The sequence below is a fragment of the Arctopsyche grandis genome, chromosome 5, assembly GCF_051622035.1.
Source record: "Arctopsyche grandis isolate Sample6627 chromosome 5, ASM5162203v2, whole genome shotgun sequence".
In the NCBI taxonomy this organism is placed as follows: domain Eukaryota; kingdom Metazoa; phylum Arthropoda; class Insecta; order Trichoptera; family Hydropsychidae; genus Arctopsyche; species Arctopsyche grandis.
Window position 1 is genome coordinate 23884388 of NC_135359.1, and position 20774 is coordinate 23905161.

A 20774-nucleotide genomic window follows, 5' to 3' on the forward strand; every position below is an offset into this window, starting at 1 on the left:
TTTATTGCGAAGTGACCCCATAACCTCGCGACACTTAAAAGGATTGCATCTAAACAAACACAAATTTCGGAATGCGAATCAACAAATCGTAAAAATATCGTCGGTTAAATTTAACCTGAAAAATTCGGATATCTAAATTTAAGCTACATTCCGTGGAATTGAAACGCCTCGTTAGATTTCTGAAGGAAAATGCTTATAATGACATATAATACAAGGACTTCAATTGATAAAAAGAAAATTTTATAATGGATACATTGTATGTACATTTGCGCACAGATCGAGATAATTCAGTATTGAAAACAAATAATGATATCTCAACTACGCGATTTACGTCATTTGCAGATTGAATTTTTTTATGTTTATGATTTTAATACATATTAAATATCTACTCTGTATTAAAATCAAATATAAATTGTCTATGTATGGTTTATATACATATGTTTTCATAGGCGTCTTTGGATCAAATACGTATGCATTTACCTTGAACGTATTTTCAAAGCATAACAACACATTGGGTGCATTTCCATAATGCATTTTACTAATAAAATTTAGTGCGGTAAATAATAGACATTTTTCTTGCAGATTTTTATAAATAATATTACTGAACAGTGATTTGATAAACAGATGACTGAAGTGTATAATTGACTATCTTCATTGTATATGAAATCGCTAATTACTTTTGAATATGCATTAAGTTTGTTGGTGATATATTGCGCAATTTTTTCTTTTTGTTTACGAAACTCGATTTTTTTATACCACCTGAGCAAAATCCCCCACTACCTATGGTTTCCGAAGCCTCTTGTTCCACCATCATGTTGATAAACGAGTTGGCCATTTGTGGTGAGACGCCGGCGTCGATTGACGTATTTTACCAGTGGTGTTTCGACATTGTCCTCTATAATATAGCAAAGTCCGGGATTGATTAATTACAATCATTTTGAATTCAAATTGGAAAGTGTTCAAATCCGAAACGCGCCGGTGTTAAACCAGTGTCTCGTTTTCTGTGCACCTTGTGTCATTCGTGTGATACTTACGTTTACCTATACGTCTTCATTTTTCTGAAAGGAATGCATTCGAAATGAATTAAACCACTACGTTTTGTCGTCGTATTGTTTCGTTACATTTCTACCTAAGCTGCTGAAAAGTAAACGAGTTCAACATGTCGATTACGAAAACTTTGACGAACAAATTGGCAGAATGCAGCGAGATGGACTTTTCGCCTTTCGACGGACTATTCAATGAAATGGTAATTTCGATTGACGTCAAATGTCAATCAGAAAATGATTTTGCATGTACAAGTTATAAAATTACGTTTCCGCGATGATTATAAGATGCAACGCGATATTTAACCTTCAAGATTAACTTTATTAGTAAACACAATCATCTGCAAATAAGTAGTTTGTTTGTTTGTCAACTTTTTATTTGAATACTTACATACATACACTCAAACTTATATAATATAGTATATGTATATCTATAGTTGAGTTTGCAGGTGTAATTGATTTTAAAATATCATTACTTAATGAAGAGATAAAGTAGTATTGCGTTTTCTTTAATTAATACTAATAGAGTATTTCTGCGAGGCTGTCAAATTCGACTATATATTTAACAACGGTCTCCGTGACGGGCCCGAATGTGAAACGCCCGAAAACGCAAATATCGGAAGGCAAAGATCGAAAATCGAAAGATCTTAAGTCGAAAGATCAAAAAAAAAAGGATGCATGGTAAACGGTAAATACTCACGTACATACTCACTTAATATGCGCGAGCAGGATACAACAGGAACAAGAGGAACAGGCTTTTCCTCCCGTATTAATGTGCGCGCGCAGAATACGGGAGGAAAAGCCTGTTCCTCTTGTTCCTGTTGTACCCTGCTCGCGCAAATTAAGTGAGTATGTACGTGAGTATGTACCGTTTACCATGCACCCTTTTTTATCTTTCGATTTCCGATATTTGCGTTTTCGGGCGTTTCACATTCGGGCCCGTGAGGTAGACCCATTTAACAAATATTCAATATTTGTACACATGCTATATATTGTCGTTAATTGTACAGATAAAAATATCCGTATAAATGTTTAAAATAAGATGGGAATTTCGAATTGCAATATAACTTTTTAATGAGGCCATCATTAACAGAATTTGATAAATTATATTATATTTACAGCAAAATACTCGTTGGAATTGATTTAAAAATAGATTGTTATTCGTAATGGCATGTAATATTTCAAACAATCAGTTACCTGAGAAGTAACAATCAAAGAAAGTGATTAGACCCCGAGCGACTAGACCAATTTAATGATAAATGCTTGTCGGAGAAATTATCATTTTTCTCTCTCTTTCCAACTGCCTCAGTAATGTTGAAAAAATATTTAAGGCGGTATGGCCACTTCAAAAAGTCGTTTCGATTCGCTGATTCGTCGGTTGGGCAAAAGAAAGTTGCCTTTCTCGCAGTTTGATCGCGTCATTGTGGAAGCTGATTGACGCTCATCTCCCGAACGCCATTTCTACTCTTAAGCTCGGTTCAAGAGCAACAATTCTTTATATTTTCATTGCTATCAAGTGTAGTAACTCAGTAAATGGCTATACATTTTTATAGATATTGCATTTCGATTGTTTATTTTTTTCCAAACATAGTTTGTGTGTGAGTGGCTGTTAATTTGTTTTCGTTTGTGATTAGCAACATGTTGTATACACTGGTTCAAGTGCAAATTTCGTCATATTTCATATGGAGGGTTTGTTATTATTTTTATATTGTTTTTCTATCACATTTTTTTGAGAAGTCTATGACGTTTTTTGACTTGAATAAATTAAAATAATCTTTCATCTACAGCAGGGCTGCCCAACCAATCGATTGCGTCGTGCTTTTAAATCGATCTTTGCTCCATTCTTATTTTGATAAATGCAACCTGAAAATAGCTGAAACATAATTGAAGTATTCATTTCACTTATGAATCAGATACTTGTACATATGTGTGATGTATGTATGTAGATAAATCCAAGTCCTGACAAATGCAGCACAAAATTGATGTCTTTGTTCCTATTTTTTTGAATTATTTATTATTTCTTATATGATTATATTTTAAATAGTATTTTTTCTACTGGATATAAACCTTGCTGGTCAGACCTTGGATATACATTTGTATGGTACTCCAGATCGATCGTTTCCTAGTTAGCAGAGTTTGGCAATTTATCTGATTGTTGAAACGGTTCCTCATCAAATCGGCCACCTACCATCAATTTCTCGTCGACATAGCCGATGGACCCATTTTTTTTTTGTATTTTCCAATAATGCTATTATCGAGCTACCCCTGAGCGACATATTTGGTATTAAACTTAAACATTGTACATATATAAATTTATAGATAATTTAATATATAATTTGAAGTTATATTCAAATAATGGCGACAAATAATAGATGGTATCCAAGAGAACGTCCAGGAAATTATAAATTTATTTTACCATAAGGCCATTACGGGCTACCCCTGAGCGACACCTATGGTTCTAAGCCCGCTTTAAAGTCACGGAATTTGACCCTTAAAGCCCTCAACATGAGGCCACCCCCCCCCCAACGAATACAGTCCAAGAGACTCTTTCGTCGGAGAACGAGACGGTTGTTCATGAATATCGTACAAGAACAACCGCACATCACACCCATGGTAATACCATGGTAATACCAATTTATATATACAAGTTTAATAAACTTGTATATATAAATTAATAGATTATAAATCTGAAATAATATTCAAATAGTAGGTACGATGGGTTTGCCGATTTGATGAGGAACCGTTTCAACAATGAAATCATATAAATAAACAAACAAAACTAATTGTTATTTCCGATTGCATTAAATTATTAAAGGATTTACATCGTCGCCCTGAACGTCGCCGTGTGATAATTTTTGCCATAGTACTTTAATTTTATTATATTTTGATTTTTTGACGATTGAAACGATTGACTTTGGAGTCACAAATGTCATGCAGTACTGCAGAAATACTCGGAATAAATTGTTTTCAATCTGTCAACTCACGGGATCGAAGTCGGCAATCTCCCAGTGTTTAGCTTTAATGCAACCACCAATATATACTGCTGGCTTAATGATGCTACAAATTTACATATGTATGTACAAATTTGGCAATAGATGTCACCTTGAGGCAACCTGTAATGGCACCATGTAAATGTAGAAAAAAAGATGATTATTTTCAATTCCCTCTCCTGCATATTGACAGATTGCGATGAATTTATATGGAAATAAGTAGATCACAGCTACAAAAAGATTGGGCTGCCCTGGTCTATAGCATGATTTTATGTTTAATTTACCTATATGTATGTGCAAAAACTTTCAAAATTACAGCAATTTAACATGTTTCGACGGTTAAATAATAGTTTACGTATTATAATTTGGCTGAAATATAGCAATAGTACGAATGAGCGATTTTTTAGCGAGCTGTTTTGTAAATTACTGCTAACGAGTTCAACGATATTAGTTTTAATTTGAAGTCCTAAGTTTTATGTAATGGTCAATTAAAGCTATTTTTGAGCACTCACGCTTTCAGGTAAACAATTTAAGCGATTAATTTAGGTTTCTTTGTTTTTCAATATTTTTCCGTACAAACAATGGAATACATAATTCAAAGTGCGAATTAGGAAAATTTATTATTTATTCGACTGACCAATGGACCTTTGCATTTCAATGAAGTATCATTGATACATATTCATGTTAAATAATTGCTAATTTAATAATAAATCTAAGTAAATCTAAGTATTATGATATTATGATATTATGATATTATGATATTGTGATATTATGATATTATGATATTATCGATATTATGATATTTGTTGAAAAGTTTTTTCATATTCAATAAAACACTGAAGTATACCATTTTAGGCTGCGGGTTGTACATCACTGCACTACACTGTTGATCGGATTTTAAACAAAAAAATAATAATATTTACATTTATACTATGTATGTATAAAATCTCTTGAATTTTGCACATTTAAAAAAATGTAAATCAATGTAATAATTTGCACTCTTACAATATAAAAATCAGACACAAATTGCTACATATATTATATTTTAGTATAAAGCTTCGCATTCGGTTTCATTTTAATGATACTGAGATACGAGAAGTTTCATTACAGAATTTGTCCAATTAACTTAATTATCAAATTATTTTAATTTTCCATCCAAAGACCAAAGTTTTATCTCGAAAACAGTAATTTTAAGTTTTTCTAGCTAATAATCGCGTATTCTATATCTTCCGTAACATAAAATTTCATTGACAAGTGTAATTATTTTTACAGTATGCATACTATATTTTAGTTTCATACATACATATAAACATTTTATTTCGGCGAATTAGAGGCATTGTACTATGACCAAAGGTTTCACATGTTTATGTTATTTGGTTAGTAGATGACATATGTCAATGTTGTTGACAATTTCCGCAGCTTTTACTTATATAATTTCCGCATTAAAAGCTTATTACGTTCCAGCTTGGCCGTGAAAGCTTTCCCTGAAAGTGTAATCAGCGCTCCATTGTGATGTCTGTCAATGGATTTAATCAGCAAAATAAAGTAATATCACTTGCTTATATTCGACAAACTCTCTATGGCAACCGACTCTTATTTCTCTCGTTGTGTTTCGAATTACTTTCTCACTTCAAGCGCAGTATCATTTTTTGTTTCATTTTATTCCTAACAACGAATTCGCCTTTTCGACCAAGACCGACTTTCTCTCGTAAATGTACATCTTGCAAAATTGATCTGACGTAAAAATACAAATTAAACTCTTTTATTTAATTATAAAATTATTCCGGTTGCGTTACATTTTGAGTGCATGTACATAATATGTATAATACGTATTTGCATTTCTTATGCGAATTTTTTAACATCGAAAACCACAAAACTTTTTCTAAGAAGCAATAAATTGAAATATAGATATAATAACAATTGAGCATGATCTTTATTTTATAGATGTAAAAAATGTGATAGACTTTGGAACTCATGTGAAGTATTGTTAGAAATATTACTTACATAATTTTTTTATTAAACAGTAAGACAGTGAAATACCTCATTTTCATACGTACATATGTATATATGTATGTACATATAACAGGATATAGGTTATGATACAGGATACAGGATGCAGGTTACTATACTTATGTATGATACATACTCAGTATTAAAAGAAAAACATTTTAAAAGATGTGATGAAAACGGTAAACGGATTATTCTACACACGACAATCGTTGCCACGAAAATCGCGAATACGGAATATCTGGCACTCAATTTCTCGTCAGTTCACGTGGGTAACTCTCGATGGATGGAATTTTCGGGTGCCAGATGTTCCGTGATCGAGATTTTAGTGACGTGTGCGAAATCGCTTTGTGCGGAATTATTACCGACCCGATAAAAACAATTGTATAACTTACGGCTGTAATTTAAACATTTTTTAATACAGAAAGATTTAAGATTCATTTTTATGTATGTATTTGTAGATAGCTCTCCTACCATTTATGTCTAGTTCTCCTACCATTTGGTCAGCCTTAATCCACTATATTCCACACATTTTTAAATTAATTTATTGTATATTCAACAGTATAGCTCGTTGTTTGCGTTAATGCTAACCACCGAGAGGTTGCCAGGTTCAAGCCCTACGTTGACCTCGATTGAAAATAATTTATTCTGCAGTACTGCAGGTCAGACTTGGGTATACGTGACTTCAAGTCGATCGTTTCTGTTCAGAGTTTGACAATTTATATGATTTCATTGTTGAAACGGTTCCTCAACAAATTGACAAAAACCAACCTACCTACTATTTGTCACCACTATTTGAATATGATTTCAGATTTATAATCTATAAATTTATATATAGGTATACAAGTTTAATACCATATGTGTCGCTCAGGGGTAGCCCGTAATGACATCTCGTAATGAAGTTCTCTTGTATGCCATAATTTATCTATCTGACGTCTATTCATCTGATTGCTAATGCATACGTATGTACATATTCAACAAAATACCACTTAAATATTCTCAGTGTCTCAACTATGTACATATATATTTACATACATAAATGACATGTTTCTCAGTCATGTTACTTTTTTCAGATCGTTTCTTATCAAATTATCCTTCACTGAATATTAGATTCTACGTAGACAGTATTCTTGCGTACGTACGTATGTACATAAATATGTACATATAATACATACATATGTATATTGCATATAAACTTAATGTATCCATACAAAAACTCAACTGAATTTCAGATTTAAAAACACTATGTTATACAATCTAATTTTAAACATTCAACTCATTTTTTTGTGTCCATTTCGTTCTAGATATAAATAACTATTAACTTTTATCTGACTTCATTATCTACATGTACATATGTATGTAATATACAAACGAATTTTGTACACTAAATACAATATATTGTATATGTATATGTACGATGTAAACATCCCAATATGTACGTAAGTACATATTATAAATTTTAGAATATTTGACATAGAAAAATATCGATTGATATAAAATTGGATGAAAGTTTTTACTTCACATTCACATTGACCTCTTACTACATACATACAATCCTACCATTCCAGTTTAACAAAGGCGACTGTTTTAATAGCTTATTCCTAGTAAATAATTAGTAATTTATACATATAAATCTACATACGATGAATGTGTACAAACTACCCATAGTGCTATCGATTAAATTATTATTTTACATTATTCAATAGCGACCTTTGCATGGAGGAAATCGATCAGCCCAACTGACAATGGACTGGGGCTTCGCGTCGATTGAGATGTCGGTGTAAGAATAATTAAAATACAGTGAAAATTGCATTGGTAGACAGCGAATTATAACAGCACCATTTAGCGTTGCATCAGGTTACGTTGTTTATTAAAATGCATACAACTTATTACGGTGGCGATTTTTCCGCAACACGCTATATTGACACGACGAACCGGCCGGCCTGTAATAGCGAAATGTAGGATTTCAACTTTCCCGCTTGTCTTCAATCGTAACAAACCAGTTTTGGTCGTCGATCTATCATTCGAGACGACAAATCGACACGTGTTGTGATAATTTGCCTGCATCCCGTTTGCACAAAAGCAATGCGCTAGATTCTCCTAATAATGGGAAAAACAAAATTTACTGTCTTGGGTTTTAGGACAGTCAAAGTTTTATTTGAGTCAAAGTTTTACTGATAATTTTTTTAACAACATATTTTTGTATTATATTTTTGACTCAGTATGGTCCACCTAAAGGAAGATGAAGCATATAAATCCACGGAGTAAAAGAAAAATATGAATTTGGATTAAAGTCTATGATTCTGTAAATTATTTCATAATTGATGAGCACATCTCTCAGGACTCAAAACGGGATGCTCCGCAAAAAAAATTTTCCCCCCTTATATAAAAAAGATGTGTTTATAATTTTCCCTCAAATAGCCATTAATATTGTCAAGGAACTATAATTTTTTTCGGAATGTACGAGGAAAATAGAAATAAGTTAAAAAAAATATTGTGATATTAGATGATTTGATCCTGAAACGCGTAAATTAATAATTAAAATAACTACTCATTAACTAAAAATTATGTGCAACTGAAAATTTTGAATTCTCTCATTTTCATATATTCTTTTATTAAGTAATATATTTTTACTAGTTATGATAAAAATAATAGCACAAAGCGATTTTTTTTCAAAAACATGTACATAAAATGAATCATATAACAAAATATTTTAATGTTATTTTAAAATGATTGTTAATTTAAAATATTGCATGCAAATCAATATTTATATAATAGTTATATTTATATAATTTGTTTTTGGGAAACAAATTGATGTGGAAAAACTAGGAAAAATATATGTACCTATAAAAAAAAAATTCTGTGCACCAGTGGGCAAACAAAGCGAGACAAATCAATCAATTGTACGAAAATGACGGGACGAACTTAAATAATATAAATAATAGGACTTATGGTCACCCTAATTTTAAGAGTACATGTATGCAAATATTGAACTTAGTTAAATCAAACTTTTTGTTCCTCCTAAAACCATGAAAAATGCCTATTCAGAAACTATTTGGACGTGTTAATATCCATACATACGTAGATATGTACACTTGTACTACATATGTATGAACATACACATGTATATATTTATTATAAAAAAATGAAATAATTTATGTGTATTTTCACTCAAATTTTGATGATTGCTTAGTGGAAGTTTATAATATTTTATTAATTATTTTATTATAATTTAATTTCGTTATTAAAAATATGTAGTCATGAAGAGCTTTCCTTCGCATAAATTTCTGCACTAAGCTGTGTATTAATTTTTAAATTGAAAAGTTTAAAAATTAATACACATTCGAGTTTTGTCGAATAATTCAGATTTTTCTTTCCTTTTTTTAGTATAACCTTTCTTCATAACACTTCTTTCACTCATCCGTAGATTCAAACCTCAGCCAAATTAATACCGATTTCCATACGTTTTTGATGCTGTATTGCTTCTATACCACCGATCTTAGAAATATATTAATTGTAAGCTTGGCATTTTCAGTCGATTATCCAAAATTGACATCCGTAATATGAAAATTGGTTAATTTATGACTCATTAGATAAGCTATCACGCCATTATAACATGACGCTCAGTGTATCAATATTTTTTTTGAATGGTCTAATAAAATATTCAATTCGCCTTCAAAGTTAACGATGAATAATTAGTATGAAGATGTTGCGTGCCGTTCATGCGTTCGCGGTTGCACTGTAGAAGCTTTTACCGTTAAACGATAACGTTGTGGTATTTTGGATAATTCAAGATCGTTGGTAGAACGCTCCAGATCTTTGTTGCGAGACATTTTTTGTGAATATTAAATAGAAGTGGGCAAATACATTTAAAACGTGCACTCAATGAAAGTAACGGTCTCGTGTGACGTACGGTAAAGCTCATTGTAATGAGGTCGTATTCATCGAAACTTAATAAAGTAAATGCAATACGTCAAACTTACGCGTTCAAAATATTTATACATATATTATAACGCAGCTAATTACTGTATTTATTTCCTGTATTAATATTTACTGTAAAATATTTAAAAAAAATCGTAATATATTGGAACCTTTTCTTGTAAATGACAGTGAAAAGTTCAAAATAGGTTTCAAGATGAAACACGACGTTATAAAAACGTACACCACGAAATATTAAAGTCACGAATCGTTTTCGGTCTACTTATGTTCGTAAACGTGCAGTCTAAAATTTTGCGTTTCAGATGTAAGTCGCTTTGCAAAATAATAAAAATGGAAAGAAATATAAATCTAAAATAATAAATGCGAACATATTAAAAAAAAAAGTCTCACCTGTCTAATCCATCCCGAAATTTAGTGGAATTGCTTAAAAGTGAAAAGTATTACACATGCATATGCAATTAAAAAAAAAAAAATGTATTGATGTGGCTCTATCATTGTGATATCTAGAGAATTTCCGATATATATATATGTACATGCATAAGTACAAATATACATATGTTACCTATGTACGACGCGTTTGTGTATTTTCTATGAATTTTAATGAAATCTTTTTGGATACCAAAGCAACCACGACATTATACCAAAAGATGTAATCACTAAATGATTTGGATCAGTGACGTGCCATGACTTTTGAAACAAGGGACTAGGTATGGACAATATTTTTAATTTTTCAATTATAATAATCTGTCTTCAAATGATGAGTATACTTTTTCATTTTCGTGCTAGCAGAAATATCTGAAGTAGCCTACCTTTCTTAATAACATATTTTTGGTCTTCAAAACTTAATCATCTGAATGATTTGTCGAACAATCGAACGGGAATGTAACATTCCAAGGCCTCGTTATTTGTTTCCACGCGCTCCACACTGATTTGTTCTGTGGGAATCGTTTCGTGAGCCGAGTCCCTTGACATATTTTTACTCGAAAAGTTCTGTGCAAATATGTATTTTAACAAAAAATAGTTCAGAATAATGTTTGATAGACAAAAATCAAAATATTCTTAGTGAAAAATCCATAAATGTTTTTTAGAGAAGAGTAAATTAAAAATTGTTTTGTCTTCAACGGAACGCCTATACATAACAATACGCCAATACTTCGAAGAGAACAGAATTGAGAAGGCGAGACCGTGCAAGCGAACGTTGCGGCGGACCATACCATAACAAACCACTACCACTACCTCATGTAGGGACGATTCCGGTTTCTGAACTTCGCTAATCCGGGAGAACAATATCAAATGTAGACAACGATTTCAATTTATTTTAACTGAATTGTTGATGTTTTTAAATTTTAGATAAAATATTTTAAGGGACTTGCCTAGCTCCTCTAGTCCAATGATGAAACGCCACTGATTTGGATGTTGGATTAAAAACGGATCTGATCTGTATTAATAGCATTTTTACAACATATAAGTAATGTAATTTAAAAAGGGATGATATTTTTGGCATGTCTGTAAAATAAATTACACGGCCAAAGTCAAAACGACATTTAATGTCAAATTAAAATCTCTAAAATAGCTCGCACGACAGAATCGGCGTTCGCGTAGCAAATCAAACGTCAAACAGTTTTTCAGTAATAAAAATAAAATTTGACGTTTCAGTGAAATCGTAATCAGTTACATTTTCACTGGGTAATCGTAATATCTTAGCAGCCAACACGTATTTATTTAAGGATTAGGTTAGGCTAGGTTAAGTTAGAGTTGGTCCTATTCATTTAAGATTAGGTTGTTAGGGTCGGTATTTACTTTTTTCAAATTTTATTTTTGTTACTGGCAACCTATTTGGCGTTTGATTTGCCGGGCGAAAACCGAATCTGTCGTGCGAGCTATTTTAGAGAGGGGCATTATTTTTATTTGCTGGGTCGATAAATGGTACCCATATAAAAAGAATAGTCAACGGATAGATACATTTGCTAGAAACATGTAGATTCATAGAATTATTGAACTTGAAATTCTTATAACTGTTGAAATTAGCATGTATCTAATCAATGGTATTAATTTGAAGATGACGTATTTAAATAGATTTTTTGCAATACCTATAATTATCATATTTTTTTACCACACCCCTTGAATGAAGTTCTTGAATAGCTCATTAGATACTAGGAAATAGATAACAAAATAGACACAATACACGCAAATGCATAATACGTATGATTGCATATATTCAGCAATGAAAAATTACTATAATCAAAAAAAATTCATACAATTTGTAACGTATGTACATATGTAAGAACGTGATCGAATCGTGTAGGTACATGTCATTGCAAAATTCCGACAGTGACTCGAACAATGGACTACAAGATGTATACATGTATGTTTGTTTTAGAATTCCGTCAACTATATTCCTTAAAATGGTGCTAAAATTCAACTAGAACATAATATTCAACTAATAATAATGGATTCGCGTGTTCGAATCACACACAGGTGCGTGCTACGATCTCATTTCGTTTAACCTTCGCCGCATGTAAATAAAATTTCGGTTTTTGTCAGATTGTGAAAGTGCGTGAAAACGGCATTTCCTGGTTACATTTTTTTTTTGCAAATTTTCCGACGTTTTCCCGTGATGTTCAGCGATTGAATTATCGAAATTGCCGACACGTCACTCCGAATCATCTGCATTTGGATCGGCTCGCCAATTTCATTGGTATTCACAATGACAGTTCCAGTTCTTCGTGTCAAATGTCCCTCGACCATGACACACTTAAAATTCATTACTAAAATTTGCGTTAAACAATTTCGCAAAATGCAAACAGACACAGTTCGCGCGATGCGGTTAAGTTTAATTGAAATTTTGTAATTTCAGCAGACACTCGCAATGAGTCAACCGATATCTTATCTAATATTTTTTTTAAGTGTGTATATATGTATATAAAATTCAAACATTTTGGACTATGTAATTTATTGTAACGTTTATCAGTAAAAATATATATTTTTTTTAAGATATGATTATTTACAACGTCTTTCAATCAATTCGAAGGAACTTTCTCGAATAAATTTCGTATCATATAAATTAAACCTCGAATATGAAACTTTTTTCTTCTAAGCTATAGTGAAAGGTGGTCAATTATACACTCGTATTATTCAAAACGGCAGCAGTTTGCGCCAAAGTAAAAGTTTAAGTACATTTAGTGTATCGGTCTGGCATTTTTAATTTCACTTTTTGAAATTTTACGACTTTTTTTTAGTAATTAAAAAGTTTTTAGTCACAGATGATTTTCGGTCGACTAAGTATTCGAATAATTTATTTGACCATTCCCTTTACAGAACTCAATATATGATTATATATTAAAATCACATTAATTTATAATAATCTATTGATACTATATGTCTAGAAATTGTAATGCTTTGAATTATAGAATTGGCTTAAAGTCAACTAAATGACTGTCCTGTCTAGACTAAACTTAATATTTATACTGACACGAAATGATGGGTCGAAAGATATACAATTCTACTTGTAGAATATTAGTAAAAAACATTTCTTAAACAAATCATTGTATATGAAGAAACGTGCTACAAATATATTTGTTTCTGGATAGATTTTGAAGTCGAACTAAATAGAATTACAGTATGGAAATTTTAATTATTGAAATTGGCATTTTATTTCGTTCAATCATACATTTAATTATAAAAGAAATTCAATTACGAATCAAAATTATCATCAGTCACGTCTGAAAAGTCATTCCTCAAGTGCATAATAATATATGAAATGTTGCAAAAATATATGGTATAATAGACGATTTTCTTTCAAATGCAATACAATACAAACGTTTCTTAATAACGTGCATACACTAATTGAGGAAAATCTTTAAGCACCATTATACGATATTTTGTACGGCTAAATATGGATACTTTGTGATGTGTGCAATGTTGAATTTTTGTCGCTTTCACTCGTTGTGATATTCGTTGATGTTTCGATGACCAAACGAGGAGACAGATCAGTCGTATGCAATGGTGATGATACAGTTTTGTTTGATAAATAATAAACGGAAAGTTACACTCGCACATTTTCATGATTGCAAAAGACGAGGAAATAAACACATTGCACCATTTCTCAAATTGCGTTCAGTGTTCTTATAAACTTGCTTCGTATTATCGTTGAACGCGGAAGACTACTTCGACGCGCTTTTGGGTCAGTGGTCTATATTGTGAACGAAATTTCCTTTTTATTTAACACACGAAAACTGTTTATTTTCAACGACACTGTCTAATTCCGACCGTGTTTATGCGTCTCAATTTTTTTTTCATTTTTTATTTTGTCAATTTAGAACGACCAGACGAAGCAGCCACTGGATAAAGATAGGTCGACGTCGAAATGCATAAAGCGCAAGAGTTCAGCAGCTTCTTCTACGGCACACGAGATGACCGCCGAAGAACAAGAATACCACAAGCTGAGGCAGCTGTTGCCTTTCGAAGAAGCTGCACCACACCTCAAGCACAATCCTTACATCAGAACCGGTTATAGAAAATTTTTGCCAACCATTCTATGTTGGGAAAGGTACGATTGGGATTCGCTGACGTGTATGTACATATATTATACATGTGGATATTTTTACGTTTTAATATAATGTTGTGATGTTTTGCAGCATTTTTTGGTGGACGAACGAGACTATCAACATATGGTCCCACGTGTTCGGATGGTTCCTGTTCCTCGGACTAACGATCAACGACCTGATGCTGCTGAACATTCACGCTTCATTCATAGATAAAGTCGTCGTCGGCGTTCTACTTTCGTGCTTTCAGGTGATTCATCTTGTCAGATTGGCCGAATTCTAAATGTGGACGTTAACTGATAATCTACACTTTTTAATTGAAAGTGAAAAGTCTGATATATGTATGTATGTAGGTGTATTATTATTATAAATATTAATATTGATCTTGCATTGTCTTGGAGCGCTAAAGCGGAAAAACTTACATTAATTATCTATTTATTTAAAAGTATAATATATGTATTATACTTCTGATGTGAAGCCCCTTTCAAAATTTTCTTTTAATTAAAAAGTAGCGTCATAAAACAAATTTTAATTACAACTTCAAATGTAATTAGTCGTCTTTCATATTATTTTCCGTCTGAAATAATGTACTTGTTGTACGTAGGCATATATGTAATTGGAAAGTCAATGATGTATTCATAGAAAAATACACGAAATTCTTAGAAAGTATTTGTGGTGCGGAATATTATCGTTTTTCAAATTTATGCAAAGGCATTGAATATAAATCGTTGCTCAATATTAGGACATTTTCGTTTTTGGTGAAATGTTGATGCAAATGATTTTCTACATAAATTGTATCTCAATATCCAGGGACACGGTGAAGGTTACGTTGCATTTATATAAAAGGTTACAGTATTGATTATACATGTATACACACAAACACAAGAAACGCGAGATGAAGTGTCGAACTTGTCGGAATTCGTTTTGTTGAAGAAAGTGAAAGCGTTTTTAAAGGTCGACACCCAATGTTAAACTTGGAAAATGGCTGTGTTATACAACACGTGTACGCGAGGACACTTTCAATCACATCACGTCCACGTTCAACGAAAATCTAAAACGACAATGACGTGGTAAATTCAACTCGTTGAGAAACGACACCATTTTTTTTCTCTCCTCATAGAATATACGTATCTTGTGCAATTAGCCGTGCTGTATGCACGTTGCGAAAATTTTATCTCAGTATTGACATCTATCGGGATTTTCACTTACTAATATTGTTCAAGCTGAACAAGAACTAATATTTTACAGGTTATACTGTTGAAACAGCATCATAATTACCTCACCATACCTATTACAAATATTTAAAATTATTATAAACAAAACAAAAGCAAATATATAGTGAAATTTAAAAAAATATATGTAATATGAAAATTTTCAAATAGTACATTATTGAATTTCTTATACTTTCTTGAATATATGTGGTGAAATTGGAAATTTTATTCATTAAATAATAACGATTTTATACTTTTACATGTCAGGAAATATCAATCAAGGTTTTTTATACATTTTAAACCTTCATACAATTCAGTGCTGTCACCCAGTGCGTTTCCGAGGGTTTCCAGAAACCCATTGTTAAAAATCCTAAGTTTCTGGAAACCCGTTGTTCCAATAATAAAATATCCATAATTTTTATAAAAATTCATTACAGCTTTGAAAAAAACTATAGTTGAGATAAGTTAGACTTACAATTGATAGTGTAGCTGGTAGTACATAAATGAAATATGCACTATGGACTCGGGTTTCCCAGCAGAAAATAATCATTTATAAGCATTATTAGCAATGAGAAGCTCTTTTCATTTAAAAAAAAAAGTAGTTGTCGATTTAAAACAAATAATTAATTTACTGGTTTATTTAAAATACTAATATTTTTGAGTATTTACAGAAACATTATATGTAGTTCATTTTACTTTAGTTCCAAGGTTTAAAAATTACGAGCTCCATGAAAGGCTGGGAACACTTACTTGAAATTAATCCACAAATTATAATTAAATTCAAACGTTTTTAGAAAAAAATTCATTTGCGGGGTTAATATATTATATTATAACAAAAAAAAGTATTTATAATTTGAATGCAATCTACCTTGAGCAGCCATTTTCAGTAAATTTCGATAATAATAAACGAAAAATGCTCAAACACATCACTTTTTCATGGGTAATAAATAATAACTTATTATACTAATATTGATATTTCGGAAAAAAATCCTCCTGCGGCGCTAAAGAAAACATTCCATAAGAAATAAACTGTCCAATTGTTCTATTTTGACTAGAACATCCATATTTTTTTAGTATTTCTTATTAATTTCGAATGATTACTAGTGGCGCTTTTTAAAATTTATATTATAATATGTATTTCATTATATTTTGGTATTTCATTATATTATGACACCACTGCATATACATATGTATTCAATAAAAATTTTATCTTCAAAATGATATATTTGCAAGTAACTAATAAATTAACACTTAAATATTTAACAATGGATCAAAATGATGCTCACCGTAGTCCACAAGCAAATTATAAACGTATAATGAAGCTGTTAATCTCAACGTTTCATAGTTTGATAAAATAACACATAGAATATGATTTTAAAATCTTAATAAACATTGTATTTTTCATTCGAATGTATGTATTATGACTATTTATAAGCCAAATATAACCATTATTATATTATTTTGCGACAGATTGAATCTTTTATAGAGTAAATGTATACTTCTCATGAAAAATATTGTAATTACAGGTTTGTATGATATCGTCGAGTCTCTATCATACATTTTCATGTAGATCAGAAGACACGTACAATTGTTTCTTAATGTATGATCTATTTGGAATTGCCCTATCCCTGTTGGCCATATACACCTCAGGGGTCTATTACGCCTTTTGGTGCCATGAGGTATACATTATATATTATACATATCATTATAATCATAATTATTGGAGTGTGTCCTATTATCACTGACGAATCTTTATTCCCAGACTTTAAGGTGGTTTTATTTGATATCGGTCACATTGATCTTTGCTGTTGCAATGTTAGTTCAATTACCAAGATATAAAATCAACGCCAATGTTAAAATGTTGATATTCGTCGCATGGGCTGCATACGGGGTCGTTCCTACGCTGCATTGGGCAGTTGCTATGGGAGGTTTTGACAATCCCATGGTTCAAGTGAGTCAAATTCTGTTTAATCAATTTGGTTTAATATGTGTTTACTCCGTATTATTAATAATGAATGTTTTCAGTTGTTGTTCCCCCGTGTAATTGGCATGTACCTCATCAGCGGCATAGCGTTTATTATTTATCTGTTGAAAGTGCCCGAGCGTTGGTGCGCCGGTAAATTTGACTTCATCGGTCATTCCCATCAATGGTGGCATTTGTTTGTCGTCCTTGCACTTTATTATTGGCACAATTCGGGTATGATATATGTACAGTACAGAATGAACCACGGCTGTGCAAATACTATGAGAATATTTTAAACGATCGTTAAAATCTGAACTCCTCACCTGTGATACAACAAGCGAATTTCTAATGTAAACTTTCTACGCGTGAAAGATGATGATATTAAAAAAAATTACCATAGTATGCTGTACTTGTGCTGTCTTCGAATTGATTTAGGTCTATTTATTGTCTTGAATCATTCCAATAATATTATTTAAATTACTTTATTGAAATGCATAGTACAGTATCATTGAATGTAATTAAGATCTTTGATTAAATTTAAATTTATTTGTAATAAAAAAAAACACACACACATTGAATGACATTCGGTTAATATTTATTTTAGTTTTTACTTTTCTTGCTTGATACCATTTACCATATTATAAATACATAGGGGTTCAGAAAATAAGTTAGGGAATACATTTACTGAATAACTCATTCCATGTGATAGTAAAAATAGTGTGCATAGTGTGCGCATAAATTAAAATTAATTTTCATACAGATCTATCAAGATGTACAGTTTGTGTTTTTTAGAATTTTATTTATTTTATTTTTGTATATATTTTAAATGGGTTGAGCTATTATTATGGATATGTAAAATTTTATGTAGAAATAAATATAAACTGAAGCTACTAGGTGACCTTATATAAATATTTCAAATGCACATTCTTAAGGGGAATCTTGTGCATCACATAGTTTTGAATTACTATTATTTTTTTTGTTTTGTTTAAGACTATTACTTGTCGGACCAAAAAAAAACTATTTTTGTTGTTGTTTCTTTTTATTTTAGGTTTAGGTATAAGTTTTTTTAATTATTATTTGTGTTAGCACCTATCTTAGTAAAACAACTTAAATTTTAATATTTACACAAAAGAATAAAAAACTTAAAATTATTCAACGAGTTTTATTACAGAAAAGTCGTAAGAAAACAAAGACAAATTTAAGATAATTAATTATACAGGTTTTTCAATCCAAATTGACCCTTTTTCATTTCAAATCGACCCATTTTCATTTCGAATTAAACCTTTTTCATTTCAAATTGAAATGAAGTTAATTTGAAAAGATAAAACCCCTTGGAAAACAATACACATGTATATCATGTCATGTAAGACAATCAAGATAAATGTAAAGTTATTTGAGAAGCAGTTGTCAAATTCGTTTTGAAAACTCTTATAAAAAGCAAAAAACAGTTTTTTAAAAACATACCTCTTCTATAATTTGTATATAAAATTATTATTTTGAATAAAAACACCAATAATTTTTTTTTCTACCGCCATCTATGTTTAAAACTAAAAAAAAAAGTCAACGGTAAACGTCACCGACTATCTCGCCAGGCAGATTTGAAAAGCTTCTTAAACGAAATTTTATCTCTATCGTAATGGCGGAGGATCCATTTACTTATATTGATGACCAAAATGAGCAATATAGCAAAGTATGAAAACGATCGGATAAGAGGCAAACTTTTTCCTGAATTGTAATCGTAAGTGAAACGTAAAGGAGGTATGTAATAATAAAAAGGGTCAATTTGGAATGAAAAACCTGAATAAAAAACAGCTGAGGGGTACCAAACCATAACGTTGTAAGTGCCACATATATCTTGCACCTTGCATTACTTGCACCTTAAATGCCGCCTCTAGCGGTAGAAACCGAAATAGTGATGCATAGCGTTGTAAGTATGTACCTTATTAATTGCACTGTCATTTGTACCGTCAGTTTCGTAAATATGGCAGACGAAGTGGATACGTCAACAACGAGTTTTTCAAGAAAACCTGTTGCAAACAAACTCCAATGGAAAAAAACTATAAAAAAATTAACAGAAACAGCGGATTATCTTATACGAATTCGAAAAATATAGTGGTATCAGAAAAAAATGAACCAAAAGAGATGTATTGAGAAAAAGTAGCCTGATACCATGATCTGTTGTGAGATTTATTGCTGTTAGACTTTTTTTAGGTATCTTGTAAATGCCAGTTCTCCTGCAAATGCTTAACTTTGGAATGCCGTAAACGACTATTTCAGTACTTTTGGGCAGCAAGCTTACCTAAAAAATCTAATCCGGTCTTGTCTCATAAAAAGAAGAAGGCATGGGAATTACGATGAAGCAGCGAACAGTCGACGACAACACACTTTTAAATTCGTTTTAATAATTAGAGGCAAGTCTGAAGTTCAGGTAAGTCAATATTTATTTGTGTATCAAACAGTTTGTTCCTCAATTTTCTGCTATCTATTGTATTTATTATTTTCATTACAGGTATGTAAGAAGATATTTTGCGAAACGTTTGGTATCACTCAACGCCGTGTGCAGCTTTTGTCTGAGAAAATAAGTGTTTGCACAAATCCTGTTTGTACAAATTTTTCACGTGTAATGAGATAGAATATACAAACCAAAACTGGTCCTGTGGTTTGATAAGTGTGCAGGCCAAAACAAAAACCAGGCCATACTTTCAATGCTTCTAATTCTAGTTGCCAAAAAGATACTTTTCGGAAATCATTCATAAATTTCCCGCGAAAGTCTGATTGAGACTATACGATTTTTGAGAAGCAGAAAAGACGTGCAGCTCCTATTGTTCCGGCAGACTTAATTGCAAATGCTGAATAGAAATATCGATTCTTGGTAATGAGTCCTACGGCATTCTTTAACTGGATGAATATTGCTAAAAAAATGATTAACATCAACAGCTGATAATATCTTCAGCCGTCATGAGCAAACAACAAGGCTTGTAGTGAAATGAGCCCATGGCTTACAACTTCATTGCTGCAACCAGAGGTCAATAAGTAGTTTTTTTTGTTTTTTTGTATGTTTTCATTTTTAATATACT

General features: G+C 31.4%; 1 protein-coding gene across 1 annotated transcript; it reads left to right on the forward strand.

Moving 5' to 3' along the window:
• Positions 1-582: 582 nt before the first annotated feature.
• LOC143912168 (progestin and adipoQ receptor family member 3) lies at positions 583-19121 on the forward strand. Its single transcript, XM_077431400.1, has 6 exons — positions 583-1246; positions 14299-14528; positions 14617-14773; positions 17261-17413; positions 17497-17685; positions 17760-19121. The coding sequence occupies exons 1-6, from the start codon at positions 1160-1162 to the stop codon at positions 17991-17993; spliced, it is 1050 nt and encodes a 349-aa protein (XP_077287526.1). The 5' UTR covers positions 583-1159; the 3' UTR covers positions 17994-19121.
• Positions 19122-20774: the final 1653 nt, after the last annotated feature.

Coding starts and splice junctions, on each gene's coding strand:
- LOC143912168 (XM_077431400.1), top strand. CDS start 1,160: ATGTCGATTACGAAAACTTTGACGAACAAATTGGCAGAATGCAGCGAG. Junction 14,774..17,260: donor TTCTACTTTCGTGCTTTCAG/GTGATTCATCTT, acceptor TTGTAATTACAG/GTTTGTATGATATCGTCGAG. Junction 17,686..17,759: donor TTGACAATCCCATGGTTCAA/GTGAGTCAAATT, acceptor GAATGTTTTCAG/TTGTTGTTCCCCCGTGTAAT.